This window comes from Bos javanicus, chromosome 17 (genome assembly GCF_032452875.1).
Source record: "Bos javanicus breed banteng chromosome 17, ARS-OSU_banteng_1.0, whole genome shotgun sequence".
Classification (NCBI taxonomy): Eukaryota; Metazoa; Chordata; class Mammalia; order Artiodactyla; family Bovidae; genus Bos; species Bos javanicus.
In genome coordinates, this window is record NC_083884.1 from 10,370,197 (window position 1) to 10,394,503 (window position 24,307).

The 24,307-nt window shown below is 41.8% G+C and overlaps 1 protein-coding gene across 5 annotated transcripts in view; it reads left to right on the plus strand.

Moving 5' to 3' along the window:
- Positions 1–24,307, plus strand: part of NR3C2 (nuclear receptor subfamily 3 group C member 2) — a 439,879-nt gene that overhangs the window by 276,747 nt on the left and 138,825 nt on the right. For all 5 annotated transcript variants that reach the window (XM_061384035.1, XM_061384031.1, XM_061384034.1 and 2 more), the window contains one exon: positions 24,120–24,236. In XM_061384035.1, the coding sequence (XP_061240019.1) occupies positions 24,120–24,236 (117 nt within the window). The remainder of the gene's footprint in view (positions 1–24,119; positions 24,237–24,307) is intronic.

The following is a 24,307-nucleotide window of genomic DNA, read 5'->3' on the forward strand; positions in this document are numbered from 1 at the left end:
CTTGAGGTTATCAAACTCTGATCTTCTCTGGAATGAAGAATGCTAGCATCTTACACTTGTGGGCAGTTTTAGTTCTGTAAGTTCAGTGCAGGTCAGTCACTTAGTCGTGTCCTACTCTTTGCAACCCTATGGACAGCAGTACGCCAGGCTCCTGGAGCTTACTCAAACTCAAGTCCATCAAGTCGATGATGCCATCCAACCATCTCATCCTCTGTTTTCCCCTTCTCCTCCCACCTTCAGTCTTTCCCAGCATCAGGGTCTTGTTCAGTGAGTCACTTCTTCACATCAGGTGGCCAAAATATTGGAGTTTCAGTTTCAACATCAGTCCTTCCAATGAATATTCAGGACTGATTTCCATTACGATTAACTTGTTGGATCTCCTTGCAGGCCAAGGGACTCTGAAGAGTCTTCTCCAACACCACAGTTCAAAAGCATCAATTATTCAGCACTCAGCTTTCTTTATTATCCAGCTCTCACATTCATACATGACTACTGGAAAAACCATAAATTTAACTAGATGGGCTTTGTTGGCAAAGTAATGTCTCTACTTTTTAATATGCTGTCTAGGTTGGCCATAGCTTTTCTTCCCAAGAGCAAGCGTCTCTTAATTTCATGGCTGCAGTCACTATCTGAAGTGATTTTGAAGCCCCCCAAAATAAAGTCTGTCACTGTTTCCATTGTTTCCCCATCTATTTGCCATGAAGTGATGGGACTGGATACCATGAATGTTGAGTTGTAAGCCAACTTTTTCACTGTCCTCTTTCACTTTAATTGAGAGGCTCTTGAGTTCTTTTTCCCTTTCTGACATAGGGTGGTGTCATCTGCATATCTGAGGTTATTGATATGTCTTCCGGCATTCTTGATTCCAGCTTGTGTTCCATCCAGCCTGGCATTTCACATGATGTACTCTTCATATAAGTTAAATAAGCAGGGTGACAATATACAGCCTAGATGTACTCCTTTTCCAATTGTGAACCAGTCTGTTGTTCCATGTCCAATTCTCACTGTTGCTTCTTGATCTACATACAGATTTCTCAGGAAGCAGGTAAGGTAGCCTGGTATTGCCATCTCTTGAATAATTTTCCACAGTTTATTGTGATCCACACAGTCAAAGGCTTTGGCGTAGTCAATAAAGAAGAAGTAGATGCTTTTCTGGAACTCTCTTGCTTTTTTGATGATCCAGCTGATGTTGGCAATTTGAGCTCCGGTTCCTCTGACTTTTCTAAATCCAGCTTGAACATCTGGAAGTCAATGGTTCATGTACTGTTGAAGCCTGACTTGGAGAATTTTGAGGATTACTTTGCTAGCATGTGAGATGAGTGCAATTGTGTGGTAGTTTGAACATCCTTTGTCATTGCCTTTCTTTGGGATTGGAATGAAAACTGACCTTTTCCAGTCCTGTGGCCACTGCTGAGTTTTCCAAATTTGCTGGCATATTGAGTGCAACACTTTGACAGCATCATCTTTGAGGATTTGAAATAGCTCAACTGGAATTCCATCATCTCCATTAGCTTTGTTTGTAGTGATGCTTCGTAAGGCCCACTTGACTTTGCATTCCAGGATGTCTGGCTCTAGGTGAGTGATCACACCATCATGGTTACCTGAGTCATGAAGATCTTTTTGTACAGTTCTTCTGTGTATTCTTGCCACCTCTTCTTAATATCTTCTGCTTCTGTTAGGTCCATACCATTTCTGTCCTTTATTGAGCGCATCTTTGCATGAAATGTTCCCTTGGTATCTCTAATTTTCTTGAAGAGATCTCTGGTCTTTCCTTTTCTATTGTTTTCCTCTCTTTCTTTGCATTGATCACTGAGAAAGGCTTTCTTAATTCTCCTTGCTATTCTTTGGAACGCTGAATTCAAATGGATATATCTTTCCTTTCTCCTTTGCCTTTCACTTCTCTTCTTTTCTCAGCTATTTGTAAGGCCTCCTCAGACAATCATTTTGCCTTTTTGTTTCTTTTTCTTGGAATGGTCTTGATAACTGTCTCCTGTACAGTGTCACAAACCTCTGTCCATAGTTTTTCAGGCACTCTATCAGATCTAATCCCTTGAATCTATTTGTCACTTCTACTGTGTTATCATATGGGGTTTGATTTAGGTCGTATGTGAATGTTCTAGTGGTTTCCCTACTTTCTTCAATTTAAGTCTGAGCCACAGTCAGCTCCTGGTCTTGTTTTTGCTGACATATTGAGTGCAGCACTTTAATTACATCATCTTTTAGGATTTGAAATAGTTCAACTGGATTTCCATCACCTTCACTGACTTTGTTTGTAGCGATGCTTCCTAAGGCCCACTTGAGGTCTTGTTTTAGTTCTGTAAAGGTATTTAGTTTGGGGGGCTCCAAAATCACTGCGGATGGTGACTGAAGCCATGAAACTAAAAGGTGCTTGCTCCTTGGAAGAAAAGTTATGACCAACCTAGACAGCATATTAAAAAGCAGAGACATTACTTTGCCAGCAAAGGTCCATCTGACTTTGTCAGCTATGGTTTTTCCAGTAGTCATGTATGGATTTGAGAGACTGTAAAGAAAGCTGAGCGCCAAACAATTGATGCTTTTAAACTGTGGGGTTGGAGAAGACTCTTGAGAGTTTCTTGGACAGCAAGGAGATCCAACCAGTTCATCCTAAAGGAAATCAGTCCCGAATAGTCATTGGAAGGACTGATGCTGATTCTGAAACTCTAATACTTTGGCCACCTGACGCAAAGAGCTGACTCATCTGAAAGGGCCCTGATGCTGGTAAAGATTGAAGGTGGGAGGAGAAGGGGACGACAGAGGATGAGATCGTTGGATGGCATCACCAACTCAATGGCTATGAGTCTGAGTAAACTCCGCCAGTTGGTGATGGACAGAGAGCCCTGGTATGCTGCAGTCCATGGGGTTGCAGAGAGTCGGACAGGAATGCGCGACTAAACTGAATTGAAAGGTATTATTATATGTGTCCCTTGAGGAGAAACCAAGACCCTGCCCCAAGGCTGCACTGTTGTTTCTCGGCTGCTCCTCTTTTGCCTCCACCTCTCCTCCCTTCCCTGATTAGCAACTTTTTGAATCCTTTGGAACTCAGGGAAGGTCAGGGAGGCTGGAATCTTTGCCCAACAAACAAGAAACGGGTCAGAAAGGCTTCCGTGTCCAGGAGCCCCACAGGGTCCTGGTCCACTGTAAGAAGAGTATACAGCAGTGCTTCCCACATGGCACTAGTAGTAAAGAACCCGCCTGCCAGTGCAGGAAACAGGAGAGATGTGGGTTCAATCCCTGGGTCAGGAACCCCCTGGAGGAGGACATGGCAACCCACTCCAGTGTTCTTGCCTGGAGAATCCCATGAACAGAGGAGCCTGGAGGGCTGCAGTCCACAGGGTCACAAAGAGTCGGACACGGCTAAACCAACTTAGCATACATGCACGCAGATGCAACGGTGCAGCTCAGAGCAAACCCAGGGGGCCAGCATCATGGATTGGGAAGCAGGAGTAGGGAAGGGCAGAAATGTTCTAGAAACTTCTCGCCTTAAGCAGGATCAATCCAGGACCTAAAGCTTCAGGAGACCTGGAAGTAGGAGTCCTGGAGGATCAGGGGAAGACCCGGACAGTCCTGGAAATAGAGACAATCATCCCAGGCCTCTTTACGTTCTCTCAATGAGCTAAAAGTCAGCTGACATTTTCCAGTGACCTAGGCTACTAAGATGAATGTGTGTGTCATTTACAGGTGACTGCAGTGATGGCTATCAGCTTGTGAATCTATACACTGTCTTTATGATTGAGTAAAGCAATTTGGTATCTTCCTCATGACAGTTTTGGTATGTTCCTCATGACGAGCTCTTGGTTTTTGAGAGAGAAAAAAGATAAATTAAATGTTGTTATATATTTCTATATATGTCTTATGTCTTCTGTGTAAGAGAAATGGTAATGAGAATTAGAGGAAATACATATATCCTTTGAAATTAACTAAGGAAATAATGGAGCAAACTGGAAAGTCCTGGGCTTTGAAACCATGCCTACTCCCCAGGACAGTGATGGGGCCTGGGCACAGGTGCTGCAAGGAAGCACAGTCCAGAGGCAGAGCTCAGAGGCCCCTGTGATCTGGACAAAACATCGATGGTGGTCTTAGAGATCATCAAGGGACAGGTAGACTCTTGAGAAAGGCAAGTGTCAGAGCCCCAGTCTTCAGCTGGACTTCAGAGGGAACCAGGGTTATAGGAATTGGAAAGTGTTAGTCACTCAGCCATGTCCAATTTTGTGCAACCCCATGGGCTGTAGCCCAGCAGGCTCCTCTGTCCCTGGGATTCTCCAGCAAGAATGCTGGAGTCGGTAGCCATTCCCTTCTCCAGGGGATCTTCCTGACCCAGGGATGGAACCCAGGTTGCATTGCAGGCAGATTCTTTATCACCTCAGCCACCAGGGAAGGCCCTGCAGGAATGTGAGTGTGTAAGAGCTCGGGGTACAGTGCAGACTCCAGAATAGGCAGTGGGACATATGGGAAGGAGGCATAAACCCAGGTAACAGAAAGCGAACCTGAGGCACAAGCATAGTTAGAAGAGAAGTGGCTTAACTCCGAGATGCCAGGTTTAGAGTAGAGGGACCGGATCCTTGCTGCTCAAAGTCAAATTTGGCGTGGACAGGGCTGAATGCAGCCGGAGGAGAGAGGCTTCGTTACTGCTCCCATTTTACAGAGGGGAGGCTTAACGCTTCATGAGGCTGGCTAACCCCGGGTCTTGCAGTCAGGGTCTGGGAAGACCTGCTGGACCCAGCAGTCTGCTCCTAGAGTAGTACTGTGCTTCCTGATCCCCATCCCTAAAGGCATGACCTTGGGGAAGACCAGAAGCTTTGTTCAGGCATGGTGCTAGGCTTTTTAAATACACCACCGCATTTATTCTTGATAATCCCCGGGGAGATCAGTTTTGTTCCTCTCCCTTTATGGATGAGAAAATACAAGACTGAATGGCTGGCTCAGTGTCACACAGCTGATAAGTGGCAGAGTCTGGATTTTCGCCACATGTTTCTGACTCCAAACCCCGTTACTACATTAGGAACTGTTAATACAGTTAACAGGCTTCCTTGTCCTGAATTTTGGCTGTAAGTAAGGACTAAGCTGTCCTCTAAATGGGAAATTCTTTGATTTTAAGCAATTTATTCAAATGAGGAAATGTACAAAGTTATAATGTATAAGTCCAAAGCTTTCTCAGAAAGCAAATTGAGATATTTTTGTGCATGTTGAGATTGCCAGATTGCTTCTGCACAATTTGCCAGATGAGCACGGGTTCTTGTAAGACCTGGGTTTGAATCCTGGGATCACCTCTGGCCATGTGAAGCACTGAACACAGCTGCTTATTTCCTTGTCCAGGACAGGAGGATAGTATTACCTGTTAGGAAGGTTATCATAAACATTAAATAAGGAGAGCATATAACTTTCCCAGCCTGGGAGCTTGGAACATACAGACACACAACAAGCATTAGTCTTCTTCAGTTCTGTCTCATGCTATCTGTCGTATTTCACGGCTCCTGCCCACTCTTAGGATTGGGTTCATCATCCTGCCCTGCCTTTCTTATTCTCAGCCAACAGAATGAACGAAATCTGATCATGAAAAACCTAGCACACAGGAGTTTTCACTGCCACAGGGCTGGGCACATGTATGCTTTGAAGTCTGGGGTCTAGAGGTATGTTTGGATCAGGCAAAAAGAGGTGGATTACGCAGTATGGAAGTTTGCCGTCCTTAGCACACTTCAGCTGAGGCTTGGACTTGCAGGTACAACTATCTTCAGGCAGTTTTTTGTCCATCTGTCAGAGTGGTTAGTGATGTTTCCATGTAAGACTTATGCATTACAAGGCAGTGTTTTCCACTGCAGAGATCCTGTTTCTGTTCTGTATGACCCTCTAGGTATAAATATCTAAAGGATGCTTCTAATATGTCTGAAGCCATAGAAAGAACAAGTGCTGTAACAAAAGAATTCCAAGTATGAATCCCAGCTAAGCTAGTCCCGTGATTTAAAAATTTTTTTTTTAATTTATTATTATTTAGTTCTGGCTGTGGTGGATCGTTGTTGCTGCGTGTGGGCTTCCTCTAGTTGCAGCACGTGGGGTCCACCTGCTTGTTATGGTCCGGGGGCTTCTCACTGCGGTGGTTTCTCTCGTTGTGGAGCATGGGCTCTGGGGTGCAGGCTTAGTCGCCCCCCAGCGTTTTGCATCTTCCCGGACCAGGTATCTAACTGGTGTCCCCTGCATTGGCAGGCTGTTCATAACCACTGGGCAACCAGGGAAGCCCCTAGTCACATGACTTAACCTTTCTGTGTGTCTGTTGACCAAATGGAGATAACAGGACCAATCTCACAAGGCCTCCTCCCCATAGGATTTTAAATCACAGATTAAATTATATGATTGGGAAAGCACCTGTCACATAACAGGAATTCAACAAATGTTAGTTCCCTGCCCACTGCCCTGAATAGCATATTAATTTATCTAGATAACAGATGTTTTTGCATAGTCAAATACAACTAGGTTAAATTCCTGCTATTAAATGTGTAGGATGCAAGTCATGCCTCCTAAAAAATAAATAAATGTTCCTTGTTCCATGGTGATAAGTTACTTGTCTTTTCTTATTACGCATCATAATAACATGTTTCTCAGGGTTAAAAGCATATAGCACTTGGCTTTTGTCGTACAGTATTTTCTTTGATTATATTTTACTAAAATAGGCAGCAGGCCTAAAATTTAAATCAGTATAATTAGAAGTTTTATATATTTTTTTTCTTTTTTTTTTTTTAATGAAAAACTTAACACCTTTCACACTGAGAAAAATGTTTATCTGGGACTCTTGTGCTGACCCACATGGGAAGAACTCTTATAATACCACAGGGAAAAAAATATAAGTCCATTTTGACTTCTAAATTAAAATCTTAGACTCCCCAGATCACAGCTTCAAAAGATCTGTGTTTAAAGGTGGCAGAGGCAACCTGTACTTACTTCTCAAGTGAGTTTTTTCCCCGCCTCTGGCGTTTTAAAGCCTGTTAATCCAGGCTCCCTCATAAAGCTCAGCGGTGGGAGATCATTGTTCATTGGTTTATTATGGGCAGACCAGACTGGTTTCAACTGAGCAGAGGAAGTTAATTATCAAATGTTTTAGCTGGCTTGAACAATGAGTAACCAGTTCTTGTTGGACACCCTCTGGCTCACCAGGCAACATTATAAGATGGGGGTGGGGCTGGGGGGGATGAGAACTCACCCATCAGAATCTGCTATGCGGGAATTTGCTGGGACTGCCCTAATCTGTTTCCCAGGTTGTTCCAACCAGTTCAAGAGCAGTTAAACAAGGTTATGTAAGTGTCATGTGATGTAGCCCAAAATAGTGACTGCAAACACAGACTGCTGTTGCTGGGCAGTTGTCGAATGCTTTAAAAAAAAGAAGTCCTCCAGCTGGACAACAAATGGACCTCTGAATGTGAAAAGGAGGTTTTTTTTAATTTTTATTTTTAATTGAAGGATAATTGCTGTACAGTGTTGATTTATGCTCTACATCAGCATGAATCAGCCATCGGTGTGCATACGTCCCCTCCCTCGTGAGCCTTCCTCTACCCTTTCCCACCCCTCCAGGTTATCACAGAGCCCCAGTTAGAGCTCCCTGAGTCATCCGGCAAATACATATGGTACTGGATATGCTTCCATGCTACTCTCTCCATTCATCTCACCCTCTCCTTCCTGCCTCCGCCCTTGTCCATAAGTCTGTTCTCTGTGTCTGCATCTCCATTGCTTCCCCGAAAATAGGTTCATCATCTTTCTAGAGTCCATGTATATGCTTTAATATACAATATTTGTTTTTCTCTTTCTGACTTCTAAATGTGAAACGGAGATTTAAGCAAGAAGTTCATTTTAAAAGGAATTTAGTCAAAGTGCCTTTCTAAGGCTGAAAATGCATGACATATTTGGAAAAGCATATGCTGTTGCTGCTGCTGCTAAGTCGCTTCAGTCGTGTCCGACTCTGTGCGATCCCATAGACGGCAGCCCACCAGGCTCCCCTGTCCCTGGGATTCTCCAGGCAAGAACACTGGAGTGGGTTGCCATTTCAAGATCTGGTTATTCTAAAGCATCCGTCAGGGGTAGTTCAGTGAAAAGGATTCTTTAAAAGTTTGGTTTGCCATTAAAATGCTTATGTTCTTATGTTTTAAGGAATGGCAACAACAAAACCATCAGGTTTGCTCATGGCTTCGGGCGTATAACAAAGTTATTGAGCAATATTTCACTCAGAGACTGATAAATATTAAACTATTTCATGTTACTGTCCCTCTTAGTTAAATTCTGTGGTAGCTTCAAGGTGTGAAAAAGAAAATTACATTTCACGTAGCACAGTAAGCATGAAAATAGGTTTTAAAGGAAAACAAGATTCTGTGGTGAAATGTAGTTGACAGTTTGTTTTTTTTTTTTTTTTTTTTTGAGGGAAACAAAAACAACAGAAAAAGGTTTAAAATCTGCCTTAACTGTCATCAAGAATTTGCACCCTAAGATGTGGATTCCCACAGCGATCACACCAACTGCGTTGCCTGCCTTTTAAGAAGCTGTGGATTCGGGGAGAGGGTGGGCGGAGATCCTGAAGCAGGCTTCCCAGGACGTGGGCGGAGGGGACCGTGGAATCCTGGGCACAGAATTTGTGCTTGGGAGGCCACCAGGTCCTGTGCTTGAGATCTGGGTCTCAGAGCCTTGGTTCTTTCGTCATCTCCAAGGGACCTGCGAAATAGCCCTGCTTTTTCCCCACCTGGATTCTGAGCAAACCGAAAATTAAAGAAGTGGTGGGTGGAAGGGAAAATAGAAACTTTTTTTGTTGTTTGGTAAATAAGTTGAAGGATATGGCTTCATGGTAAGAGCGGGGAAAAAAAAAAAAACAACCGAGGGAGGGCCCTCCTGCCTGTGTCCCAGATTTAGATGCAGGGACAGGCAGCGGCACCGGGTCATGGTGGGGCCCCCAGGACTAGAGGCCGTGCCTGCTCCCCGAGGGAGTCCTCCCGGACGAGGAAGAGAATGGTGCTGAAGCAGGCAAGTCAGACCTTCTTAGACGCACTAGTCAAGGCAGAGAGAGTAAGGCAGACAGAGAGGGGCCCTAGGTGTGGCTTTCACGGAGCTGCCTCTGCCTGGAAGGAAGCACTGGGCTGGGGATGGGGGCAGAGGCCATCCCCTCTGGGATGCCCAGTCTAATCCCCAGGCATGGCTTTTCTGGGAGGATGGGAAAGGACCTGGCATGCTAGGCAGGGCCAGATATCAATATTCAGTGAGATGAGAAGTCATTTTGTTTTTCAAGATGTAGAATTTGGAGCATCCTGTTCAGTTGAAAATCACTTTTATTCTCTGCCTGGTGAAATCCCTGCTCCTAAGATTGAGTTCAACCACCTTCTTCATGCCTCGTTCTTTAAAGATTCTAAAAGGTATTCGTGGGCTTTCCTGGTGGCTCAGTGGTCAAGAATCTGCCTGCCAAGCAGGAGACGCAGCTTTGATCCCTGGGTTTGGAAGATCCCCTGGAGAAGGGCGTGGCAACCATGGTATTCTTGCCTGGAGAATCCCATGGAGGAGCCTAATAGGGCTACAGTCCATGGGGTCATAAAGAGTTGGACACGGCTGAGTGACTAAACAACACCACCACCAAAAGATATTTTGTTGTTTTTCAGGCTTCTAGAACGTGGTTCTTTCCAAATCTAATCTGACCTGAGAACTTCAGTATTTTACTTGGTAAAAGGGGGCAGTCTTGATTATCAGCCTTGCGTAGCTCCCAGGTGGAAGAAAAGGAGATGGGGTATTTCCTAGATGATGTGGTTAGAGGCCCAGATCGTTGCTAAGGACCTGAAAGAGGTGTGTGTGTCCATAGATGGTGCTAAATATGAGATTAGTGAAGCCAGAGAAGAGCAAAGATAGGACTCCTTCCTGAGGTCAGAAAGAGCTGGGAGGGGGATGACGATTCACAGGTGCTGTCCCAAACTAGGGCTGAATGTCCGCCTCGGTCAGCCAGCCTTAGGATGCCTGCAGCCTTAGGACCTCTCTAAGGATGGTGCTTGTGATACAGGACTGACCTACGTGTCTGTGCATATGAAGTGGAATACAGATATGCACAGTGACCAATCTTCTGACTTTTTCTACTTTCTTAAAATAAGCCTTGAAATACATTGTTGTTAACCCCAATAATAATAGTAAAACACCAATAGTAAAGACACCAGTGAAGATAATGACCCAGTGTTACTGTATCAGATGCCCCTGATGCACACTGGGCTTCCATTTCCCCAAATGGCAGTCAGTTTTGCTCAGCACATCCTTGAGCCCTATCTCCCTACCTCTCTCCCCTCTCTGAGCTCCAGAGGCTCAGTGTCACTTTGAATAAAAAAGAGTTTGGACTTAAGAGTTTTAAGTAGTGAAGGGCCCGAAAAGGCCTTTAATCAGAAGAATGAGCTAATCAGATGTGTGATTCAGAAGGCTCACTGTCCAGACTGGGCTCATGGCCCCGGGTGGCTGCTTAGAGGAGACCTGGGGGTCCAGGGGGTGCCTCCTGGATCACTGCTGGGTACAAAGTGGAGGACTGCACCAGGGAGCCTCCCTGGCATTCATTTCAACCACAATAGCTCTGCTTTTCTGGGTTTAACAAATTGAGGTCTGAGTAAGAGTTAATTTTTTTTTTTTTTAGAAAGCTTTTGAAGGTTAAGACTTCTTTGATTTAGAAATGGGGAAATAGTAGAGGCAGGTAGACTCATTACTAGTCCCTTGATATAATAAAGATAATATGGAATAATGGATGAAGACAGCAGTAACACGTGACACTAGCAATAGTACAGGGTAACAACTGTGACCAACCTGGACAGCATATTCAAAAGCAGAGACATTGCTTTGCCAACAAAGGTATGCCTAGTCAAGGCTATGGTTTTTCCAGTGGTCATGTATGGATGTGAGAGTTGGGCTATAAAGAAAGCTGAGCACCAAAGAATGATGCTTTTGAACTGTGTCGTTGGAGAAGACTCTTGAGAGTCCTCTGGACTGCAAGGAGATCCAGCCAGGCCATTCTAAAGGAGATCAGTCCTGGATGTTCATTGGAAGGACTGATGTTGAAGCTGAAACTCCAATACTTAGGCCACCTGATGCTAAGAGCTGACTCATTTGAAAAGACCCTGATGCTGGAAACGATTGAGGGCAGGAGGAGAAGGGGACGACAGAGGATGAGATGGTTGGATGGCTTCACTGACTCAATGGACATGAGTTTGAGCAAACTCCAGGAGTTGGTGATGGACAGGGAGGCCTGGCGTGCTGCAGTTCATGGGGTCGCAAAGAGTTGGACACGACTGAGCGACTGTACTGAACTGAACTGCTACCACCAGTCATTGCGCCCTTACTGGGGGCCTGTGACTGTTCCCAGTGTCACGTGTGGTGTACTCGTCCTCAGGGGAACTCGTGAGGTAGACACCTAGATGATTCCCATTTAACAAAGGACGAAACTGATGGACAGAAAGGTTGCGTCACTCGTCTGAGGTCATACAAATAGTAAGCAAGACTCCAAACTCCAGAAGTTTCACCAAAAGAGCCTGAGAAAAAGGGCAAAGGTCCTGGTGAACATGGAGAGGATTCAAGGAAAGCTTGAGGGAAGGATTGTGGGGATCTTGTGAGGATCTCAGGGAGCGGGGTGTAAACCAGGCGGCTCCTGATTGGGGCCACTGGTCGAAGCTTTAAGGATAAGGATTTGAGGAGGCTGGAGGGGGGCTGTGTGAGTCGTAGGGTTGTGAAGCTTAAAGTGTCGGGCGTTCGGGTTGGGTATTCCACAGGTACGTGCTTATGTGGGTCTGAACCCCAGAACGCAAGAGAGGGCCCAGGAGCCCGAGGGGCACTGCCAGCCCCGGGTCGTCCTCTCATCACCGGCATGTGTAGATGCCTCCGGCTCCTCCTCTGAGCCCCTGCCCTCCTGGGCGTCCACCCGCCAGAGCAGTTGCTCACTGAACATGAAGCTGTGTCTCTGCCTTCCCTGTGCTCATCCTTTGCTGGGGGTGCCTGATGTCTGTCCTCTCCATGTTTCAGACCCACAACATTCTTCAAGACTTATGTCAGATGCGTTCTCCTTCTATAAACCTTCCTCATCTACCCATTCAGGTATAATCTTTTCTGCCTTTAAAGTCACAGAAGTACCATATGATTCCTCTTAATCATTTAAAATTTCCCAGCCTTTAGAAAGTAAGGTCTTGGAAGAAATGGACCATGTGTTGCTTCTTTATATCTTGGTTTAGCTATCTCTGCTGAATGGAATTAAATCATCGTCTGGGAACTCACTTTAAATCACAGACATAGAAAACAAACTTACCATCTCCAAAGGGGAGTTTGGGATTAACATATACACACTACTATATATAAAGCAGATAACTAACAAGGACCTACTGTATAGTACAGGGAGCTATACTCAGTATTTTGCAATAACCTACTAGGGGAAAGAATCTCAAAAATAAATATATGTACGTATAACTGAATCATTTTGCTGTATACCTGAAACTGACATGACATTGGAAATCAACTGTACTCCAATAAAATCAATCAATCCCAGAACCTCTTTTTGCTCTTTGCAAGGGTCTTTATTTTTTGGGGGCTCCAAAATAACTGCAAATGGTGACTGTAGCCATGAAATTAAAAGATGCTTACTCCTTGGAAGGAAAGTTATGACCAACCTAGATAGCATATTCAAAAGCAGAGACATTCCTTTGCCAACAAAGGTCCGTCTAGTCAAGGCTATGGTTTTTCCTCTGGTCATGTATGGATGTGAGAGTTGGACTGTGAAGAAGGCTGAGCGCCGAGGAATTGATGCTTTTGAAGTGTGGTGTTGGAGAAGACTCTTGAGAGTCCCTTGGACTTCAAGGAGATCCAACCAGTCCATCCTAAAGGAGATCAGTCCTGGGTGTTCATTGGAAGGACTGTTGCTAAAGCTGAAACTCCAATCCTTCGGCCAACTTATGTGAAGAGCTGACTCATTTGAAAAGACCCTGATGCTGGGAAAGATTGAGGGCAGGAGGAGAAGGGGACGACAGAGGATGAGATGGTTGGATGGCATCACCAACTCAGTGGACATGAGTTTGAGTGAACTCCGGGAGTTGGTGATGGACAGCGGGTGCTGCAGTTCATGGGGTGGCCAAGAGTCGGAGACGACTGAGCGACTGAACTGAACTGAACTGGAGGGTCTTCTGTTCTCAGTTTGCTTGCTGCTAAGTATCTGCTATCCTTACCAGGCACAATGGAGTTCAGTCTCCCAGATTCACCTTTCGTCTGCCCCCGAATATGTGTGCCTACTGTTTGGGTATTAAGTCGTAACAGGAAACAGGCAGGGGAGATGAGGAACAATAATTCAAGGGAGCTACAGCTTTCCAGCATCTTACACAGCTCTTACAGTTTGAAGCACTACTCTAGAATTCTTAGCTGAGTTGCAGACAGCTCAGAAAGTCCTGGCTTTTTGTCCTGTGCTGACCTTAAAGGACACGACTGAGTGACTGAACTGAACTGAACTAACCTTGAAGGATATAGTTCTCCATTCTCACAGCCAGCCTTTAGAAAACTTTCAGGCTTGAAGATGAGATCAGAGCTGAGTAGTATTTGTCCAGTCTCAAGTGGACACTTTTCATCTAGAAGCCTTCCTAATTCAGTGGTCATATTTGCTTCCAACAGGAAATCCTTTTCTTATATTTAATTAAGGTTTGACTGTGTTTGTTCTTTGGAATTTCTCATACCATTTTTTTTTTTGAAAAACTGAACTAACCAAATGAATGATGGATGATAACTATCACCTTTTTATTCTAAGTCCTTACCTCAGGCCAGGCATTGCACTTCTTGTTTATGTATATTAATTTGAATCCATCCAGCAACCTAGTAGGGCTTCCCAGATGGTGCTGGTGGTAAAGAACCTGCCTGTCAGTGCTGGAGAGGTAAGAGACGCAGGAGATCACCTAGAGGAGGAAATGGCAACCTACTCCAGTATTCTTACCTGGAGAATTCCATGGACAGAGGAGCCTAATGGACTGTTACAGTCCATGGGGTTGCAAAAGAATTGGACACAACTGAGTGGCTTAGTACAACAATCTGTAAAGTAGGCATTACTGTGCCCATTTCATAGATCAGGAAACTGAGGTTCAGAGCCATTCAACTGTTTTTGGCAAAGAAGCTCATAGTTCCCTATTGACTGAGGTGGGATTGGTATCCAGGGGTATCTGGTTACAAAGTCATCCCTTCCCCCTGGGTCTTTGCCTTGCTGCCTTCCATGTTTCCACCTTTTCCATTCTAGCATTATTGATGCTTTGAGACAAGATCCCTGTGTTATACAATCTGTATTTTCTCATAGGGGATCAGCCCAAGTATAACAAAAATTTGTTTCTTGATTTCAAAGTAATTGACAGTTTTAAAAGACACTGTATTGGGTTCGGTAACTTTTTAAAGAATAAAATTTAAGCAATGTTAAAAGCAATGTCATTGTTGAAAAAAGCAGAATTATTCTGCAATTAAAAGCAATATCATAGTTGAAAAAACAGGAAAATTGATACTTTTTAAAATTTTGGAACTCAAGTTTGGTTGTTTGGGATTTTGTTTTTTGTTGTTGTTGTTGTTTTTTATTTTATTTTTTTTAATTTTATTTTATTTTTAAACTTTACATAATTGTATTAGTTTTGCCAGATATCAAAATGAATCCGCCACAGGTATATATGTGTTCCCCATCCTGAACCCTCGTACCCTCCTCCCTCCCCATACCATCCCTCTGATGCACGATATGGGATTTTGTTTTTTTTAAGTCTGTATTTCCCCTTTGATATGAGTACTTGTTTCCCTGTAAATTAATATTGTACTAACTAATCTTCCTGGTGCCCCATCCAAATTTACTCTAACCTTGGCAGCTTTCTATTTTCAAGAATGGCTTCCTTTTCTCCTAAAAGTAACCACTCCCTCAGGCAGGAGGTACCTTGAACTGGTACAACAGATGGATGAGTGACTGAAGTTCCCTGAGCCCTGCTGGACAGAATCGTTTTCTTAAACAAGATGCTTTTACATCTAAATGACTCTGCAATGGCTATAATTTAAGGCAGCCTAACCAATGTCAGGATTGGGAGCAGGAGCAGAAAGGGACGACAGAGGATGAGATGGCTGGATGGCATCACTGACTCAATGGACGTGAGTCTGAGTGAACTCCGGGAGTTGGTGATGGACAGGGAGGCCTGGCGTGCTGCAATTCATGGGGTCGCAGAGTTGGACACGACTGAGCAACTGAACTGAACCGAATCAATGTCAGTGGATGGTGATGTGAGCCTTACAGTAAAAGTATTTAAAACTTAGGACACCAAGAAGGCACGTGTCTCTGGCTTGGGATTCTGACCCTGCTTTAAGCTGTTTCTGCCTTTCACAGAATCCTCTACTGCCTTCTTGCGAGCCCTCCGAGGTCTTTTTCTAAACTCTTACGTGCGTAGACTTCCCCTCTAAATTGTTATATGTGAATATGGTGCTGGAGATGGGACAGAAATGATGCGTGTATTATATGGGTCTTTTGTAAACCAGCGCGTTGTAAGCCAGTAGGTCATTACTGCAGGTTTGTGTCTATATACAACATTCCAAAAGAACGTAAAAGTTCTGTTTGTCAGGCAGGATACTCTTTGTACCGTATCTCTACTTTCTCAATCAGTTTGTAGACTAATACTCCATAGTGTTTCTCCGAGAGTGCCTTAGTGCCTGCGGATGGATGCTTAGCCCGTTTGTGTAAAAGTTTTACTTTAAAGGAATATTTTGGAATTTTTCAATCATATCCCATTTATTTTAAGCTTTTATTTCTCTCTATGTTGTGAAAATATGCATTTTTTTCCCTTTGGAGTATCGGTTACAGTGCTTGCTACCAGGTAGCTAGACCAAACTTTCCCTAAATTTTTATGAGGAAAAAATGATCCCCTCTAAGCTTTAATTTATTTGCCTTCCATTTTGGGGGGTACGGATTCTTGAATATGTATGGATATTATTAGGGTACTGACATTGACAAAATAGGTTATGGGTTTCTAGGCTTAGGGGTGGAGTGGTCACTGGATTATATTCTTTATTAAAATAGCCAGAGATGTTGATTTCTTTCCTAAAAAATACATTAGTTGCTGGTAGCTTCTCAATAATGTTTTGAAAAGTTTAGCTATTTATAGAAAGGGCCCTCACCTTCATCCATTAAAATTTGTCCCTCAAAAAGCAATAATTTAAGTAGTTTAATACTTCTGAGAGGAAGTAATAGAAGGTTGAATCTTATGTTCTCATCTCCCTTTATGGAGGTAGTCTTCAGTGAGGTTCCTCATTTGTTTCTAGCTCTTTGAGTTCTGACAAGAGGTAGGCTTACAATTCTAGTCTCCCTTGTGCTTGAGTGGGGTCATTGGACTAAATCTGAGCAGTCAAGGGTGAGTTGCCCACTCTAGGCTGGAGCGGTGGGTTTCCTAGGTCAGACTCGGCAGCTCCTCTGCCCTGACTCCCAGCACTCACTGTGCTGGCTGTTCCCGTCAGCCTGGGGCCACAGGGAACAGAATTCCCAGCCTGTCTGCTGATGCCTGATTGATCTGTACCAAAACCCAACTTTTAGCTTGGTTTATTTTTCTCTCTTGCTTTTTTCTTTCTCATTGATCTCTATACTATAATTTTACTCCTTCTATTTGATTGGCTTTTAGTTTTTATTTTTTCTAGTTTTTTAAGCTAGAATCTTCAGTCATCAATTTTAAACCCTTCTCCTTTCTTAGACTAAGTATATGAAGCTAAAAGTTCTACAAGGACTGCTTAATTGTATTTAATAAGTTTTATGTTTTCGTTATCATTCATTTTGAAATCTTTGCTAATTTCACTTGTGATTTCTTCATTGACCCATAAATTTTTTGAAGTATGTTGCTTAATTATCAAATATGGGACTTGTCTATATATCATTTTGTTGTGTGATTTCTAATTTGGTTCCTTTTGTGGCCAGCAAATATATTGTACATGATTTCAATCCTTTCAGAATTTTAAATTTGTTTTATAGCTTAGACTATGTATGTCTCAGTGAATACTTCTTGTATACTTGAAAAAAACATGTGTATTGTTCAGTTATGTGCCTAAGTGTTAATTGATCCAAGATGTTTGAAAATCTCCTGTATCCTCACTGATTTTCTACATAGTGGTTATTCTATCAATTGCTGAGAGAGGGGTTTTTAAACCTCCAACTATGATTTTGGACTAACCTTTATTTGCCTTAATCCTGACAATTTTCTTTTGTGTGTGTGTGTGTGTGTGTGTGTGTGTGTATAATAAAGTTTTATTAAAGTATAAAGGAGATAGGGAAAGCTTCTGACATAGACATCAGAAGGGGGCAGAAAGAATACCTGCCTGCCAGTCTTTGGCTGGATGTTATATAGTTTAAAAAGTAAAAGTAAAAAGTCGCTCAGTTGTGTTCGACTCTTTGCAACCCCGTGGACTGTAGCCTACCAGGCTCCTCCATCCATGGGATTCTCCAGGCAAGGATACTGGCGTGGGTTGCCATTTCCTTCTCCAGGTGACAATTTTCACCTGATGAATTTTGAAACTCTGTTGTTAAGTGCGTTGATATTAGGGCTGCTTGTATCCCAGCTTAATAACTACGAGTGGTAGTTTTTATCTTTTGTGATACTTTTCTCTTGAAGTCTACTTTGTCTGACTTTAATGTAGCCACATCAGCTTTCTTATGCTTACATTTTTTCATTGTATATATATTTTCCTTTTTTTTAACATTCACCCTATATGTACTTTTCTATTTAAAATGCATCATAACACATGCTTAAGTACTGTCTTTTTTAAAAAATTCAGTCTCCCATCTTTGACTTTTAACTGGAGTGTTTAAACCATTTACATTTAGTGTAACTGTTTCTGCACTTGAACTTCTCTCTCTTACCTGAGTGTTTCTTTGTGTTTTCCTCCTTTACTTGTTCCTCTGTTTTTTCTTTTCTGTCCTTTCTGGGTTGAGTATCTTTAATATGCCATTTTATATCTTTATTGTCCCTTAAACTATACTTGGTGTTTTTATTCTGCTGGCTGCTTAGGGTAGTATTTCTCAAACATTAATATACATCAGAATCACATGAAGAGTTACATAAAACACAGATTTCTAGGTCCCACTCCAAAATTTCTGAACTAGCAGGTCTGAAATTGGGTTTATGGATTTTAATTTCTGATAAATTATTAGGTAATGCTGATGCTGCTTGTCCAGAGCAAGAAAATCATTGCTTGAGGGATTACAAGATGTACTCTTAACTTATCATAGTCTACCCTGAATAATTTATGCCATTTCAAGTACAGTGTAAGAAACTTAGAGCAGTAAAATTTCATGTATATCTTTTCCTGTACTCTGTACTATGCTTTTAGATATTTCACTTATATACATTTTATAAATCCCATAATACACATTTACTTTGTTTTAAACAGTTATTTGACTTTTGAATTTAAGAAAAGAAAGAACATTTCTCTAAAATTTAGCTGTCCTTCATTTCTAATTCTTTCCTGTACATCCAGATTTCAAATTTCTCTCTGATATCATTTCCCTTTAACATAGAACTTTCTTTTTTATTTCTTATAATGTGATTCTATTATCAGCCAATTATCTTCACTTCAGTTTATCCAAAAATGTCTTTATTTTACCTTCATTTTGAGAAATGTTTTCACTGGTGCTACTGAATTTTAAAATAATTGTATGTTGCTATCTGGCCTTGATTGTTACAAAGAATCAGTTTTTACTCTTACCTTTATTCCCCTTTACATACTGTAATTGTTTATTTATTTATTTATTTATTTTTTGCTTTGTTCTGGCTGCTTTAAAAATTTTTTTATATTTGTTTTCAGCAATTTAACTATGTTGTACCTTAGCGGTTTTCTTTGTATTTATCTCTTGGGGCATTTGCTAAAATTGTTGTTTTAGTCAATTTGGAAATTTCTATATATTATTTTCTGACGTATTCTCTTTCTGGGACTGCTACTACAAGTATGTTAAATTACTTAATGCCACCACATAGGCCACAAGTACCTTGTTCTTTTAGCTTTTAATTCTTTTCTCTTTATGCTTTAATTTTTATGATTTATTTATATGTCTTTAATTTCACTGATTTTTGTGTCCAATGTATTGTTAATTTCAACCCAAAATGTTTTGTCCTCAATAGTATATTTTACAGTTCTTTGATTTCAGTTTGTTTTTATAGTGTCAAAATCTCTTCTGAGAATTCCCATTTCTTTCTTTTCTTTTTTTCTTATTTTCTTGTGCTGTCTAAAATATCAATTTTAAAATCCTTATCTGCTAGTTTCATACTCTGGATCATCTGTGAGTCTGTTTCTACTGACTCAGTTTTCTTTTGACTCTGGTTTGTATTTTTCTAGTAATTATTATTGTATTCTAGACATTCTGGAGACTCCAGGTTCTGTTATATTTCTCTGAAGAATATTGCATTTTAATCTAGTAGTCAAATTACTGACAGAACATTTTGAACTTACAGGGCCTTTGCTGTATGATTTTTTAGGGATGATCTGTTTTTGTTATACCTTTAACCCTAAAATTAATGCCTTAATCCTGGGATATATTGTTTCCTCCTAAGGCAGGGACCTTCTAGAATTTCAATGGAAAGCCTAAGGAAATGGAAAGATTGAGTCCTTCTAATTTAGTGAGATTCAAACTCTTTCTCCTTGTGATTGATAGTAACTAAAATACCCTGCTTAACTGTTTAAAGCATTAAATTCTTTCAACTTTTGACTCTTTGGAGTCTCATGCTCAATTCAGAGGTCAGCTGAAAATTTGAGAGGAGTTAATATATCCACACCTCATGATATCCCCTCCTTTCTGGACTGTCTATCCATTTTCAATTTTTGTGGTTTGGTTGCTAAGTCATGTGTGACTCTTTGCAGCCCCATGGACTGTAGCCCTACAAGGCTCCTCTGCCCATGGGATTTCCCAGGCAAGAGTACTGGAGTGGGTTGCCATTTCCTTCTCCAGGGGATCTTCCTGACCCAGGGATCGAACCCACATCTCCTGCGTCTCCTGAATTACAGGCAGACTCTTAACTGGAAAATCCCATGGACGGAGGAGCCTGGTAGGCTGCAGTGCATGGGGTCGCTAGGAGTCGGACACGACTGAGTGACTTCACTTTCACTTTTCACTTTCATGCATTGGAGAAGGAAATGGCAACCCACTCCAGTGCTCTTGCCTGGAAAATCCCAGGGACGGGGAGCCTGGTGGGCTGCCGTCCAAGGGGTCACACAGAGTCGGACACAACTGAAGCAACTTAGCAGCAGCAGCAGCAGGAGATTTATCTGATTCAAGTTATTCTACTACTAAAACTGAAATTCTTCCCCTAATGGACATGTAAGTGGAATGAGAAATCTTTGTTTCCTTTACCGCTAACATTTTTTATCCATAGGATTATTCCTGTGGCTATATATTCTGACCAAAATAGAGCTATTAACTTGCACAGAGGCCATCTCAGAGAACCTCCAGTTGAAAGTGGTAGTGTCTGCTACTTCTCTTCTACCTCCGTAAGACATAACTTTCAGATTAATATTTGTAAAATACACCTGTGGACTTCACATCCTGTAAGCAAGAATCTAATCACCTGCTGAATAAAATGAGTTTCATTCAAAGCCTCCACTGTCCAGCCTATGTTAACATTGTAGTAGAAAATTACTTACCTTCGAAAGCCTGGGTTATGACTTATTCTGGATTAGCTATTTTTATACCAGGAGAGCACAGTGTTTTTTTAAAGACATGATCAAAAGTTTTTTAAGTCTTCTAAACTCAATCTCTTATTTTCATTGTGGTTTTTTGATTGTTTATTTTATCAATATAGATTACTGGACGGGATACATATTGCCTATTTGTGTAGGTGTGATTCAAATCTTTCATGTTTACAGATTTAAAAACACAAATGACAGATAAAACTAGTACGGCATTCCCACAGCTGGCCTTTGAACTCTCCCAGCCTGTTCGGATGGGAGATGAATTGGTGATTGTGACCAATTTCTGGTTTCTACTAACTGGTAGAAACCAGATACAATAATTCAGTGTATGTGGAAGGACATTTTTTGCAGCTCTTACAGTAACATGAATTTTTAAAAGGTGTTCATTAAAAAGAAATCCCTGTAGTACAATCCTAACTCTTAGAAGTCTGTTTTTGAACACCCAGAAAGGGAAGTTTTCTAGTGTGTGCATTGGACAGTGGCCATTTCTTATGCATTATTATATGCTTACCGCTAAGAGACTTTGTCATATTTTATCATGGATTCTCAGAAATGGAAGGAACCATAGACCACCCCAGCCCCTTATGCAAATGTTTTATGGCCTTGTACACACAATAGGTTCCCAATAAATAACTGTTGAATTGAAACCAAAGTTACATTTAGTTGTTTTTTTGGGCACTGAAGTTTATTCAATTCAGTGTACATTAGAGGTGAAATTTCTGAGTTTGTCTTTAATTTCATACCACAAAAAAAGGCACACAATGCTGATTGCCAGTGGAAATACTGGGTGACAAAGTAAAGTATGCCTCATTCAAATAATGTTCCTTTGCTTATTCTTTCCAAAGAGCATTCAGCATCCTGTTGGACCACCAGTAAATTATATTTCAAAATCGACATTTAGAAAAGACTCTGACCTTGAGACACAGCAGCATGGTCCGAATTCTGCTTCCACTTCCACCTTTTGGGGAGGTCACCTGATCAGTTCTAGTATGAGTTTCTTCTTGTGAACAATAGCAGTGATAACTGCCTTACCTACGTCGTAGGGTTGTTATATGACAACTAAAATAGTGCTATAATAGGCCTTAAAATTTTATTTTTATGGTAACTTCTTAAGATGGTGTGCAGCGTTGTGAAATGTTATATTAATTGGTTCTAGTCTTTCCTGTGGGTATTGATTGCCTTTTTGTAATTATCTACACCTACCTATAGTGACTAAGAGCCTTTCAGTTTTTTAAGAGGTCATTAGATTATTATAATGATGGAGTTTGATTTCTTCCCTTTGATAGATTTCCCTATTCTATTACTGTTCTTTTATTGTGATCGTCATTACTAAAATTTACCATAATGTTACCGAGAATGAGCTCTAGATTAAATTATTTTAATACCATTAGCAATACACATTATATTTATTGAGTACTTCCTGTAATTTACTTAGTAATTATCAACCAAGGGAATGTGATGGTACTGGGTTGAAGAGGGGGTTTTGGAACCTGTTTCCTGCTTCACAGTCATCACTGAGACTCACTTTGCTTAGTCTGCATGTTTTCAGAGACCCATGACTCAGTCCTCACACCTCCTCCCTTTCCAGTCTCCATATGGTCTCATCCAGTCTCATGGCTTAAAATAATGACCACAAGCTGATTACATCTGCAGCCCAGACCGCTCCTGAGCTCCAGGTCTCTGTATCTAACTGTCCCCTATTCCACCCCATACTTCCACTGACATACCTCTTAGCATGTCCAAGACCAAGCCAGAGTAATTCCCCCTAAGCCATGGCTCTTAACTGTCTGCCTCATTTGAATTTACAGCAGTTCCATTTTTCTGTTTGTTCAGCCCGAGAGTCTCACTGCCTCTTTAGATCCCCTTGTTCTCAGACCTCTCAGCAGATTCCTGCAGCCCTGCCTTCAGTGTATCTTGGACCTGAGCACTTCTCATCGCTACTCCCCCATCATCTTCCCCTGAAGTACAGGGACAGCCTGCTACCCATTCCCTCTGATCCTGTGCTCAGTCCACTTCAGTCGGCTTCTTACACAGTGGCCAGAACAGTCCTATTAAACATGAGTCACATCTCATCTCAAAGCCCTGGAAACTAGTGGTTCCCATCTCACTGAGTCGACGTCTTGAACACGATTGATAAGGCCTTACATGGGCTGACTGAGGTTAGCTCTTTTCCCTCATCCCCTCGTAATGTTCACTGACTCTGTCCACTTTCACACTTGGCTGTTCCTTAAACCTGCCAGGTGCCCTTGCGCCCCTGTCAACCCTCGTTTGCTTTTCCCTCCGCTGTATTGTATTTTCTCCCCAAGATGTCCACACAGGTAGCACCTTCCTTTGCTTTAGACCTTTATTTTAAAGTTGCTTTCCAGTGGGGTTTTCCCTCCATTCTTTCTAAAATGTCAACACCCTCCTCACCTCCACCGCGTTCTATGCCCTTGTTTTGCTCCTGAGCACCTGTTACTGTCCAGCAGTTGACCATTGTCCCCAATTACCCTATCTGTTGACTCTCTTTCCCTCATTAAAAGGTCATAAGAGTGGAAACTTTGGTCTTTTGCATTGCTGCCTCTAACAGAGCTGATGTCTAGTGGAGGTTCAGTAAATACGGTATATTAATTTGGATATGTAAATGAATAATAGAGCTAGGGTACAGTTTAGCATTTTTCCAGTAGATGCCACCCTCTAAGCATATTCCACATCTGAATTATTTTGGTGCCAGTTTGACTTTCAAAATGAAATTGTTCTACATTTCTAGTTAAATGATTTGAAAGTCTTCCCGTTGGAATGACATGTGTAAATGGGAGCAGGCAGAGCAGCTGAAACAGCAGCAGCAGCTGGGAGTTTGGGATGAGCAGATGTAAACTGGTATATGTAGGAAGGATGAACAACAAGGTCTGCTGCATGGCACAGAGAGCTATATTCAGTATCCAGTGATAAACCATAATGGAAAAGATGGGGAAAAGAATGTATATAGATTTATAGCTGAATCACTTTGCTGTACACTTAAAACTAACACAACATTGTAAATCAACTATACTTCAATAAACTACACTTTTTAAAAAAGCTGAAGCAAGGCCTTTGTTTAGTTTGGTGCTGGGTGATGTCTGGGTGAAATGTGCGCCATCTCCTGAAAGGAAGCATGCCAATGAAGTCAAGCAGTGGGGAGTGCAGCTCTGTTTCTTTGGAAACCTGTTGGAAGTAAACGTAGTTTTAAGCTTATCATCTGCAACCTGAAGTCTCACCTGTATTCAGCTGACCATTCCTGTGCCTATAGTATTTGCAGATCATGTTTCTCTTCTACTTTTTTTGACAAAGAGATTTTAAGGCAGGAAAGAGGATGTTTAATTATCTGATTATACGTATTAGTATTTTATATTAATATAGTAGTCTTTATTTTAACAATTACTCTTTATTATTTTATTCAGGGCAACACAACTATTTGTGTGCGGGAAGAAATGACTGCATAATTGATAAGATTCGGCGGAAGAATTGTCCTGCGTGCAGACTTCAGAAGTGTCTTCAAGCTGGAATGAATTTAGGAGGTAAGGTCTGTGGGTATTAGTTTAATAAGAACTGTTAATATGCAATGTAACACTACTAGACTCTATGTACT